General features: G+C 41.9%; 1 protein-coding gene across 1 annotated transcript; it reads right to left on the bottom strand.

Annotated features, from left to right (window-relative positions):
* Positions 1–2404: 2404 nt before the first annotated feature.
* LOC118313919 (versican core protein-like) lies at positions 2405–12995 on the bottom strand. The gene is made up of 7 exons (XM_047329302.1): positions 12932–12995; positions 11123–11506; positions 9842–10016; positions 9459–9586; positions 6970–7263; positions 3085–4263; positions 2405–2514 (listed from the first exon to the last, which is right to left on the bottom strand). The coding sequence occupies exons 1-7, from the start codon at positions 12993–12995 to the stop codon at positions 2405–2407; spliced, it is 2334 nt and encodes a 777-aa protein (XP_047185258.1).
* Positions 12996–13092: the final 97 nt, after the last annotated feature.

Raw genomic sequence — 13092 nt, 5'->3', positions numbered from 1 at the left:
TAGTCAAAACACATGTCAAATTATTCATTCAAAATAAACATAATAACCCTCTTAAGGTATCATATTTATCGTAGTGCTGTTCATTTAGATAGCACTGTGTTAAGGTTAATGTTAGTATTGCTGTATTCACATAAATAAACACAATGCTGTCTGGTTAGAAATAGCCCAATCCCTCTGAAAGAGTTACTGCCTAAAACCAACCAATCAGGATGCTAATGCCGTTATATTACAGCTCAATTAATTAATCTACTAATCGATACCAATCATATACTTCAAGGCTAAGAAAATGTCTTGAGTCATTTTCCCTCTCTTTTAACAAAACCATGAACTGGTATGAGGAAAAATCCCTGATGTCCCCCACTGAATATCCATGTAAAGTGCCCATAGAAAGTAACATTTTACATATGAAAACTGGCCCGAACAACATCAACAACCTCTAATCTGTGCCAATCATTGTCATCTCTCAAACTCATGCAACTCTCATCCCTACAAAAATATGCATTTCAGTTTTGTTTTGCCTGCTCATAATTAATACACATACAAGTTCGGAGAGTGTGCCATAGTGTCAAGTCTTTCAAGAATCTGGAACTATTTATTGAACTGCCAGGAATAACAAAAGAGAGCTTGGGTAAATCATACAATGAACACAGTTCTGTTCAGTATACACTGTTTACCAGTGTTTGCATAATGTAGTATAAGCGAAAAAGAGGAAAAGATTATGCACACACTGAAACTTGAAGTCCTTTAGTATTCAAACTTTACTCTCTCTCTCTCTTTCTCTGTCGCTCTTTCCCTGCCCCCTCTCACCCCCTCTCTCTGTTTCCCACAAATGGTGATTAAGAAAAATTATTGGTTGTAACCAAGAACACCTGCACCAGCTGAGCTCTGGCTAAAGACACCTGTTCCGAACTTAGGTAAACCCTGGGAGTTCAGGCAATGGACCCACCTGACTGAAGGTGGAGAAAATAACTCATACAGTTGTTTAGTTTGGAGGACTTTTTGATAAAGCATTGAGATTGCGATCATCAATTCTCTTCTATAAGACTCTGACAGAAAGTAAATGAACCTAATTCCCAAAGTCTCTGACTATTCCATCAAGGATCAGTTTAGCGAGGATGTTAGATAGATGTTTTATTGCAGTAAGAATGTTCTGGGCATTGCTTTGTGACATTCGCGGTTGACACACCTCCGACTATCGATATTTCAACTTTCCTGACAACAGATAATTCAAGTCATAATATGACACTTGGTAAACAATAAATTTAATTGTCTTCAATTAATCAGAAATGCATCACCATAACACTGAAAGGTCTTGGGCAACAACATCATGATATTACTGTGCACTTTGTTGCCATGCAGCCAGACTCTGACACAGTATTTTCCACAAGGTTTTCCCACAGACTGGGAGGGCAGAAGGAGATGTCGAACGCCTCAGTTGAGCCACATCACATGATGTAGCAGTAAAAGTAGCTGTAATCACTCGCTTCAGGCAGCCTCCAGCTGTCCTCACAGAGAGGGCAGACTTTACGTTAGCAATGACATCACCTCTTGAGGTGGTGTCCAGTCTCTGCTGAGGACAGGCATCTGTGCTTACTCAACTGCCAACACACCTCTGTTTACTGCAAGGCTGACTGGCAGTAGGCTGGTACATGCACACACATGAAGATAAATACTCTCAAATACATAGTTATTTGCAGTGCAAACACACATTTTTTTACGTTCAGTACTGTATATCATGCGCACACGAGCATACTGTGAAAGCTGTGTATTGAGTACTTTTGTCAACTAAATTGACCACACTTGCGTATACACTGTGCAGCTTGAGTAAGGTCAAGGCATTACAACATTAGAGAGAGTAACCAAACAGTAAACCCGTGAGCAAGCTTGGCCACATTAGAGAGGAAAAACTCCCTTTGCAACCTCGAGTACAGACTGCAATTCTGCCAGAGACTGACTACCAACCACGAAGACAGATCAAGTTCAGAAAACTGCCAAATGGCCAATTCATTCACTTGTATACTTTCCAATTCACCAGATCCCTTCCCTCCAACACAGGCTGCTCTCCGGGGACAAAAAATGAGTCACCATGGCGATGTTTGCAGCCCAGATGGAGAGCAAATTAAAGCAGTGAAAAATGATGCAGCTGCTGTTTGCATGTGAGATCATGGGCTTGGATCAGAAAGTCACGGCCAAAATATGTTTTTCAATTTTTTTTAGTTTTTCTTTGACTATCTTTGAGTCATAAAGGAACATATTAGTTAGCCCACATATAAGCATAAAAGCAATGTCACTATTATATAAAAATCCCAGCATGTGTCGGGAGGATTTGTTAGAGGTGCAAACAAATCAGTGTGAGATCACTAAATCATGTTTTATATTACATTTTAAAATGTCATAATAACTGTCAGGCCATCTGCTCAGCTGAACTGACAAAGGAGGCTTGAAGCCTGATCAGTCTTTTGAGCAGAAGTTCACACTGAGAACACACGTCAACCAAAACTTCAGCTTGGCAGACTGTGGAAGAAGCGAACATGACCACCAGTGTTCGATAACTGCTTGTGTATAATGTGGCATACAATTACCACTAAATATTATATTCGAAGAGAAAGCTGCTGAACCTTGACCAAACATCAACAGTCTAAAATGCAAAGGGAATTATAGTGGAATTATACAGGAACAAAATACATTAGTTTGAGCCTTTGATCTGAGTAGGCTGTAAATGTACATGTAACTGTTCAACAGCAGAGCTCCTATACATTTCCTATGCCCTGTTTGTTTAACACAATTTACATGGACCACTATAAAAACCTAAACTAACCTCATCACTGTTCAAAATCAGAAACTTCTCTCGACTTCAGCACCCTGGACAGCACAGCCTCCCACAAAGCCCAGCAACCATATCATTATAAATCAGCCGAAAACAACGTAGCCCAAAATTAATGTGACATTTTTGTTCCTTAAGATCAAGTGATGCAATGTCCTATTTGCACAACAAATTCTTAATTACTTTTAAATGTAATAATTGGCATTTAATGTAGAAATATGTCAAATGTCGCTCAAAAGGTATTTAAGTACTGTTGTTACCTGATATATTCTGGACCTGCATGGAAGTGGTCGATTGGATGGACTGCTCTTCAGCGACCGCTGTACCTGGAGTGGTGGTTGCATCAGCCACGGCCAAAGACATGGGAGCAGATGTAAAAAACTCCAGGCCAACCTCTGTTGCTGTGTCGACCTCTGTCAGGGTGTCACCGCTGTGCTCGGTCACCTGAGTGATGGACTCTTCGAAAACACTTGTTGACGATGTCCCAAGTTCGGCTGAGGGTCCACCGTCAGTCAGGACGGTGGCGGACGGCATGGTTACAGTAGTATTCTCTTCCTTGTGGACAACAGCGGGTGTCTCTTCATCAGTGGCGGTCTGTGTTGTCTCTGGTGGTCCTGTCTGGTGGCTCGCCTCTTTGCCAGGGTCGGTGTTACACATAAAGGTGGTGTCAGTGGGAAGGGCTGTGGGGATTTTTGTTCCATCAATAAAAGCGGTGCTGTCTGACGGTGTGGATGAAGAGCCCTGTGGAGGCTGAGGCGGTGGAGCTCCCTCTACAACAAAACCCGTCTCAATTTCATCCATGCCGGGATCATAATCTGGGAAGGGTGTTGTTGAATGAAGACCAGTGGGTGAGTGTGTTGATTCTGAAGAGCTGAACACTTCCTCGCTGGTCAGTTCGGTTGACTCTGTTGGAGTGTCGGTGTGGTCCGAGGTCATCGCTGTGGTTATCCCAGTGCCCACAATAGTTTCCTCAGTCTTCCCCTCAGCAAACATGGGCTCTGTGCTGAGAGAGGCATCTGTTATTGGGACATCAGGTTGGATGGTGCCGACCTCAATCACAGAGTGATCATCTGTCTCCTCAACGGACCCTGTGGTACCAGGGCTTCCTGTCGTGTATTGGAGTGGTGCGGCTGTAATGTCGTCATTTTCCTGGTGTTCCTCTTTGATGGTGGGTGCGACTGTGGTGATTAACTCTCCTTCTTCGCCTGCTGGAGTGGAGCGAGGTGGAGACATACTGGTAGAGAACATGGACGGGACATTTGTAGGAACTGGAGAGTCAGGTGATCCATCCGTCTCTGAAACAAATTCCGATTCTGGGGTTAGCGTAGGGATGCTAGTCTCCAGTAATGGGGTGGAGGTAGTGGAGCTTATGGTGGCGCTGGCGCTTCCCACCACAAACACATCCACAAAGGACGTCTGGTTGATCACCTCTCTCCTTCCTATAAAACACACATAAGCACTTGTTTCAAATGTTTAACATATTGTATATGGTGTGTAAAACAAATCTTCATAAAGTATTATTTTTTTTATCCTTGTACATAAATGAAGCAGCAGTGTTTGAGTCAAATACCAGGGAAGGAGCGAGATGCCACAGCTGCAATAACAGTGTTTTAAAAGAGTTGGACGTTTCCTAGAAACCCTAATGTGAAGGACCTCCTCTCTAAACTCTTCATTTGTTTATAGCTAGAGCTAATATTAATTCAGGCAGTGTTTTCAAAGACACAGTGGAAACAATGTTACTTAAAGCCACAGACCAATGTTTTAATGTGCACTAGAGTGGTTGGCAAATATCCTCAGTTATAGTACTGGTGAGGCAAATTATATAATATTGACTTTCTACCGAATTGCCTTTTTCTTGTACGTTATCAAATTGGATATTCTGCTTGGATATTATCAGCTTGATGCAGATGGGGTAGTTTTCTTTTTCCGGTGAAAACCTAAAAAGTGTTGAGAATGGTTTGCTCAACATTTCATGATCTGCCTGAAAGAATTCATGTGACTGTAACAGAGCAATTAAACATAAACATATAAAGTAGTACGTGGTAGTGTTGTGGTTTTGTTAGAGTTGCCCTGACCGTTTTTGTCCTCACTCCAACAGTTTGTCGAGTGTCTTACTTTTTGTGTTTTATTTTTGTACCAGCATCGCTCAGCAGTGGTCCTCCAATGCTCACTAATGAACCACTCTACTTATTTTTAAGGTTTTATTGAGTATTAATGTTTCTCTTGAGCTTATCTCTTCCTCCCTGCGCCTCTGTCCTCCAATGCTCTCTCATTTACTCGCACCCATAAAAAGCAGTGCAGCAGCTTTAGAAAGCTTTCCCTCTGTGACGCAGACAGATTGTGTAAAACCAGCTGTTGACCATTATGAACTAACCCTCTTTCTGCATGAAAGTGATGTTACGGTGTGACACGTTTTTCCCTAACAGGAAAATAGGGCCTCCTCTCAGAGGGAGCACATTATCTCACTGATGCATCTGAGCTGTTGCCATTCCTGAGGCCTTGGTTTTCTTCAGAGCCAATGCAGACACCAATCGGACCAATTATCCCCCTTTCCCCCCTTGCACCTACCTCCTTTCCCCCTGTCTTACTGTGTAGTCTAACTGAAATAGGTTTACATTTTTTTAAAGATATTATTGGGCGTTGGAAGGCAGGAAATGATGGAGTGAGTCCCACTGAACGAGGGCACTTGAAAAGCACTTAGACGGGGGCGTAAATACAACATGACTGAGAGAGCTGACATGGAATACACAGAGCAGGAGGTGAGGGTGGCCTGTGTGTGTGCCCTCTGAACTCCATGGGGACTTATCACCGCGAGAGTTAGCATGGCTCAGGGGCAGTTAAGGGCCAGGCAGGGGACGGCTTATCTATCCAACCTCTCATTTGTAAAGATGGAAAGGCCAGGTCAGGGGTCACCGAGGATGACTGAATTTAGAAGTCCAGCAGTAGCTGCGTCCATTATCCAAATGTCTGCTCTGATAAGTACAAGTGAGAATGACGGGGGACAAACTCTGTCAGCGGAAATGAGAGGAGAAAGGTGAAACGGGAGTTAGATAGTGAGACTAAAAAGGCTGACAGGTGTGATATTAGTTACTTTTGCCGCTTCTCTAAATGGCGACTATCATTAGTCGTTGGGTTTTGCCCTCGGGATACTGATTAGTTAAGAACACTTTTACATTTTGAGGGGTTAGCCTAATTCTGCCATCTCTTGTGAACCATAAAGTAGAGATCCATAGCCTCCTTTCTCCCCTCAGTCAGTAATCACCACTGTTTTCCATAAGATGTGTCCATGCATATCTAAGTGTGTCCTACAGACAAGTTCAAAAAAGTTATTGTATAAGTGAAGAAGTAATGTGGAAGTAATTGATGAATGCATTTCTACATCCCCAACACCTTGTTTACTCAGGTTTCTTTTGGAGCCCTTTATTCACAATATGTTCTATTGTGAAAATCTAAACAGAACTGTGTTTTGTTTGTTTTACAGCACAGAGGTTGTATAAGGATAACGCTTTAAGTGCCTTCATTAGCCCAGCTGGAAGAGATTAAAAAACACACTCAGACAGAAACTGACTGTTGTACACTGTAACAAGCTCTCAGGCAAACTAATGGTTCTCATACTGCTCTTGGCTATGGCTGTTGCTACAGAAATGGGCAGAAAACCCAAATGCAAGAGTGAGGTCAACTGGACACTGCAATCTGTGAGACTATGATGTCACACAACATGCAGTGCTAATAAGAAAACCACGCCTCTGCTTTGCTCTCGGTTGATGTTGTCTTTGAGTTAAACATAGAGCAAGAAACACGGACACAGAGTGAAGAGAGCGCTGGAAGATGAGATGGGTTTCAAATATTTTGAAATGTCGGTCTGGTGTAGCTGTGGGAATGTGTACAGTGGCGCAAAGACGCAGAAAGTCAAAGGGTGGGGGAGCAGAAGTGAATGCGAGAGATGAGATCATAGCTCCTTACAGCCCGAGCCTGGTTTGACAGAGAATGGTCTGTGCTTTCAATCACTGCCTGTTTTTTTAATAAACCAAATGTTTTTGTAGACATATACACAATTTGATCCAACATATGCAGGCAACAGTTTGTTCCATGACAAACTGTAAATCTACTAAATAGTAACAATGAGACCCTGCTAGTGGGTTTACCTTTAAAACAGTAAGCTCCAAGCTTCTTAGTTGGCTCAGGGAAGCCAGTCTGGTTTCGGTAGCGATACATGGTCCTCACACCGAGCAGGCCGCCCCCACACTGCATTCTGGGGACTGCAACAGGATGACGTACACTGCCGTCGGAGAGCCAGCCGTAGTCACATTTGTCCAGGCCCTGTCGCCAGGCGGCATGTAGCTGGCCAGGGGTTGCCAAAACAGCCTTCCTCTGCCTGCAATCTTCACGGGCCTCCTCTAAAGTCATCTTACGGGTCACGGGAGCATAGAACACTTCACCTTAAACAAAGAGGACAAAGGGCAAAGACTTAAAGTAGGAGCACAGGACAACAAATCGTCGGTGACCACAGAAACAAAAATGTTGAAACATTTGAACTGAGGACCACCATTCAGAGTGATCTCACACTGCAGATTTTGACAATATTGACCTTTCAGAATAGACATAGCCCAAAAACAGCTGACAAAAGTCGCAGCTGTGCAGGGCGCTGATCCAAAACATCTCCCACCGATCATACTTAACAACAGTAGTTCATTCATTATATTAATCTGAGGTGGGATAGCAATGCAGACAATGTGCCTGGCCTTTCAGTGAATGTGTCTGTACTTCAGGACATTAGGTTTCCCCTCAGGAGTGAGTGAACTGGATTACACCTTCTATGTTTCCTTTCGTTTATGTTGTTCATGTAAGGATCTTACCCTAAGAAAGGTCACTGCTCTATGGCAACTAGAATTATTTATAATGTATAGTAAGATATATGATAATTTGTCTTTGCCTACAGAAAAAATATGAATTAAGTTCTATAGAAAAGCAATACCTCAACTGACAAGTTACAAGAGAGGAGGACTGACTACATATTTTCAGTTAGTCTTGGGCGTAACATTTTAAATACCTCATGTTGGTTTTGTCCTATTGATTTACAACAGCATTGAGATTAGGAGACGTTTTCCACTCAGAAATGTACTCCCTCTTAAAAGCAGACAAGAGACATAGACTGCCCCCACTGTCACTCCAAACAACCAAAGTTCCCGATTTTACGGGGGGGATATTTCTTTACATTTTCTTCCTATTAATCATCATACTAATGAATACCAGTGAGTTATTGGAAGCCGCGAGTTCCAAATGAAAAAAACTAATTTTCATCTATATCTCAAAATCAAAAAGCAAGAAAAAATGATATCAATCAACATTATGACACTAATTAATTTTAAGTACACAGAGGTGTGCATGGGGGCCAAGACACATGTTGCAAAGGAAATGTCAATTACCGTGTGCTGCTTTCTATCACCAATTAATACGCACAATAAGATGGTTGTAGAGTTTGTTGCACAAATTGCTCAGAATAACGGGAAACATGTCACATCCAATGCACTGCCGGTTGGTCAGCAGAGTTTTTTTTCAACTCCAGTTGCAGCAAAGACTGACACAGGAAGTATTTTTTAAGATCCTTATTTTATTATTTAAATTTAATTTAATTTATCTTATCTAGTTAAATGGTGGTTTATGTGTGTAAATATTGATGTATAGCTGTAGATACGATCTATCTATCCATCCATCCGTCCATCCATTCATTCATCCACCAATAAGATACTCAGTAAATCAAAGCTGTTAACTCTTGAGTTGAGTTTTGTGATATATGTGTGACACATAGTTTCATAATAACACACCTTCCCATCATGTACAGCCCATGAATTCACTGAGGTCAAAGATGCCACTTTTGTTTCTTGCAGAGATTTAAAAACGTACTGTATGTATATGACCCTGGTGGCTGTGGGACAGGGTGTTACCTGGCTGACTCCATTGTCTACATCTGCTCATAACACTGATAACTCAACACTGACCAGGGGCTTCATATTCACATGAAATTGGTTTGCAACTTGTGAGAAACTAACTGAAACTTGTACTATGTTGTGTAGCTGCAGGGCTGCACATCCCAGCTACGGAGGACTGTGGATGTGTCAAGGGGAATGGTAACACTCATGAAAATATCTGAGTGGAGTTGAGTCCATAACAGACTGGATAATGAGCAACCAGAAAAAGAGACTGTTGGCTGACAAGTGAAAATTTCCCATGAGCAATGCCAAAAACACTTTAAAACACCCATTATCATATATTTAGCTAACATTTTTTTCTTTTTCTTTTCTTTTTCAAAAGCCACTATGGTGGAGAATGACTTTTAGTTACTGCTTTAGAGTTAATTTATTTGAAGCTTCTGTCTAACCGTAACTCTCTTTCTAAAGCACCTGGGACTGTTTGGCACAACAATATACAAGAAACCACACATTGTCACCAGTAATACATTCAAACAAAACAATAAAGTGTATTTTTCACAGCAGTTTTATGAGCTGTAAAAAAAGTTGGCATTGGCACTGTGATAATTTGGAGGTTTTGTCATTTTAACCAAAGGGTGTGTCCGTGCCTCCAAACAACGGCTCATTTCTTCGAGCTAAAAGGCTTGAATTTGTGGCTGACTTACCTTTCAGTTTATCTACATAACAGTATACATCATAGGTCTCCATGGGTTTCCTGATTCCATATGACCTAATGCCAGGTTTAGTCTTCAGGTTGCCATAGCAGCCGTTCCTTGGCCTTGTGATTGGGTATCTATGCAGCAAGAGAAAAGACAAGCCTTATAACACATCAAACTTATCTTGGTGCCAAAGTACATACACAAACATACATACATACACACACACATATATATATATATATATATATATATATATATATATATATATATATATATATATATATATATATATATATATATATATATATATATATATATATATATATAATGGGAACAGCTGTGTTGTTTAAAAGAAATTACTTTTGACAGAGAATCAAAATGCAGCTAACCTCACAGTCTGGTCCGCTATCCAGCCGGCATCACATTGATCAAACCCATCCTCATAGGCTGCTCTAAGTTGGTCATATGTAGCAATGGTTGCTCCAACTTTTTGGCAAGTTCTGACAGCGTTCTGGTAGTCCAATGTATACCTGCTGGTGCTTGCCCGATAGTGAAAGACAACACCTAAAAGCAAAGAGTTAAGACAAAAACAACAAAAAAAGAAATTAAACAAAATTTGTATACAAACATGAACTTGGTGATCTGGATTTCATAATGTCGGTGCCATAAATCATGGCAAATGCCTCATAAAGCACGTACCATCAGTGAAATAAGTAAGTCTCGCAGCTTCTTTGGAAAGGAGGAACTTTGCAATAAAACACAGAGTAAAATACAGTTCACCACAAATGAACGAGATAAGTGCCGATGATGCCATGGCCCTGAAATCCCCATATTTGTGGACAGTAAACCGACGCAGAAGACGTGATTGATAGTCTTAATTAACATTGCAGATATTTGGAAAAGAGGTTGTGAGGATCATTAAACGGTGAAAAGCCTAACTATCCCAGTAAACCCCCACTCCACCCTTTTTTTTCTTCATCCCCAAAACATGAGTTATATCTACCAGTGTACTTATCGAGTGAGAAAATATAGAATGCACAAAATTACACGAGGTAAGGACCAGAACCCCCCCCCCCCACCCCCCCCCCCTCCCGTAACATTTGACTTGTTTGTGCTGCAATAATGTTGCATTATCACATGTATAATTTAAACCTTGTGTAAAGTTGATGAGGCATATTTGGAAATTCTGTCTTTGCTCAGCGAGGGCAGAGTAACACCCACTCAGGGCCCCACCAAAGAGAAAAATCTCCTCTGACAAGGTGGCACCCAAGATGACAAGGACGCATGAGGTTATGTAGCTTTTGTTTTGCCCATGCAAACATCTGGAATGTAATCCACGCTGGGATTAAAACGTTGCAGTACTTGGTATGGACAGGGAACCAAAGTCTGATCTGACCTTTTTTTTTTTCGAAGAGTGCATTGCCTCTAAAATAAGAACAACTAAAAACTGTGGTTACTCTGCATAACTACTGGGTAGCTGCTGCTATCAAAGTAAGCAGAAGGGCGCCCATAGTTGTCTCATGCTGTTTACATTTCTATCACCACTTGTATTCCATTTCACTATTATTAAGCCCTTGCAGCAACCCCCTCTACATACAGAGAGTATGTTGGGGAAGTTATTTCGAGTCTCGTGTCTGATTCCAGTGGGAAGGATTTTGTGAATGTCTTACCATTGACGTCGAGGTTAACTGTATCTTGGGTGTCTTCAATGCCGTACATGACCTCGCAGCGATAAGTGCCCGCATCACTGGCACGCAGCTTCACCATCGTCAGGGAGGCGTCACCAACGTCCTCGGGGTGACTGGGCACTGACACGCGGTTCCTGTAGCTGGAGCCAATCTTGATGACGCCATTTTGTGCCACCAGCACTGTGGATTCCACTTCTCCCTCTATTTTGGTCCATTTGATCCGCAAGTAATCTCTGCTATAAATGGCTATTCCATTGGGGCTGGTGACTGGTGCTGTGGTCGGGATGATGGAGAAGAAGCAGGGAAGATTTACCTTCCCTGAGAGGGACCCAGTGACTGGTCTGATTATCGATAATGTGTTGGAGGCTGAAAGGCAAAACATAGAAAGATTAAATTATTGGTGAGCTTCATGAATCTTCATTTTTTTTTCATTCCATTCAAATACATGTATTTTCTATTTACTCTTACCCTAGCAGTTGAAAATAAACACGATTAACTGTGAGACCTATTAACATTGTCAGAGTGTAACAACAACACCCAGTCCAAAAAAGAAAACATGGCTCATGCCCTGAAATGGCTCTTGGAAAGTCAAACTTCATCCTTAAAATGATGGTTGTATGTGTGTGTGTGTGTGTGTGTGTGTGTGTGTGTGTGTGTGTGTGTGTGTGCAGCATGTTAGTCAAAAGAATAATAGAAGTTAAAGATAATTGGTTAAACATGGGAGTTATGATTGCATTACTTCATCTTATGCCTCTGCCGAGTTCTGTGCATGTTAGTAACTCTTTTCAAATGATCTCTGCTTCATCATGACTCAGGAGGACTAAATGATGATGACAGGTACAGTAGACCCACTCGACACAGATTGAAATATGTCTCAAGCATATTACACACTGGGCAATATTATGCATGTCAACTCTTATGACCTGCGTCTTTATTCTCAGCTGAAAACTACATTGCGGTGCAGGGTAAGGATACTTAATCTAACCCTACAGCTTGGATATTTTGCTGTAATAGCCCCTCAGCTATTTCACTGCCTACCGACCAGACAAGGTCAACCATGACTATTCGTAACCCCCCTTCACCCTGAGTGTCATCCACAATTAAAGATGTTTCTCAGTCCCACTCCATTTCTGTGTGAAGCACATGGTAAAGCAAAGGGGATGTCAGACAGGCTGTCAGACAGAAATGAATGGCATCGGGCTGAATCACCCTTAGCCCCGTGAAGAGGAAAGAAGGAAAGAGTTTTCTTTTTTCTTTCTATTTTTTTTTTCAGGGGCGGGGGGGTCAGTCACAGGAACAATTTGGACAATGCTGTGGAAACAGTGGTGGGACAGCCCTCGAGGCATGAGTGTGTGTGCTTAAACAGAGGGTCTTATTAGGATGAGTGGTGAAACCAGCTGTTTTTCCCAGACGGGGAGCAGAATCTAATTGAAAGGTGTCCACTCATACCCAGAGACAGAGACAGAGACTGGGGGGCCAGGAAATCCAGGTGGAAGAAGGCGGGAGCTCAACTTTAAGAATGGAGTGAAACCTTGCTGCTGTGAGGCGTCTGACACGCTGACACATCAGTTTGCTGCAGGTCGAGTATGAACACCAGCTGAATGGGACCATGTAAATGGATCATTTCATGTGGTTAAACGCACAGAGGGCGATAGAAGGAGTGAGGGGTGTGGAGAGGGGGGAGATGATTACAAAAAAGCAGAGCGAGAAGGAGGGGGATGAGGAGAGGGTAGGCATGCCGAGAGGAGCAATAGAGAAAGAGAGAGATACATTTACTCAAGCAAGACTTACCGGTTGCATGTGCAGCTTCGCAGAGACAACATAACCACAAGATATGCTTTATATTTAGTATCATCTGTTAGAAAAAAGAAAAGAAAAAAGATCAATGAGGAAACAATCATCATCGTATTTAATTCATTTTTGTTGGTGCATAAACATTTTTTTGTGGTAGA

The sequence above is a fragment of the Scophthalmus maximus genome, chromosome 19, assembly GCF_022379125.1.
Source record: "Scophthalmus maximus strain ysfricsl-2021 chromosome 19, ASM2237912v1, whole genome shotgun sequence".
In the NCBI taxonomy this organism is placed as follows: Eukaryota; Metazoa; Chordata; class Actinopteri; order Pleuronectiformes; family Scophthalmidae; genus Scophthalmus; species Scophthalmus maximus.
The sequence above is the reverse complement of the archived record's forward strand: the minus strand, read 5'-3'. Positions and strand labels throughout refer to the sequence as shown.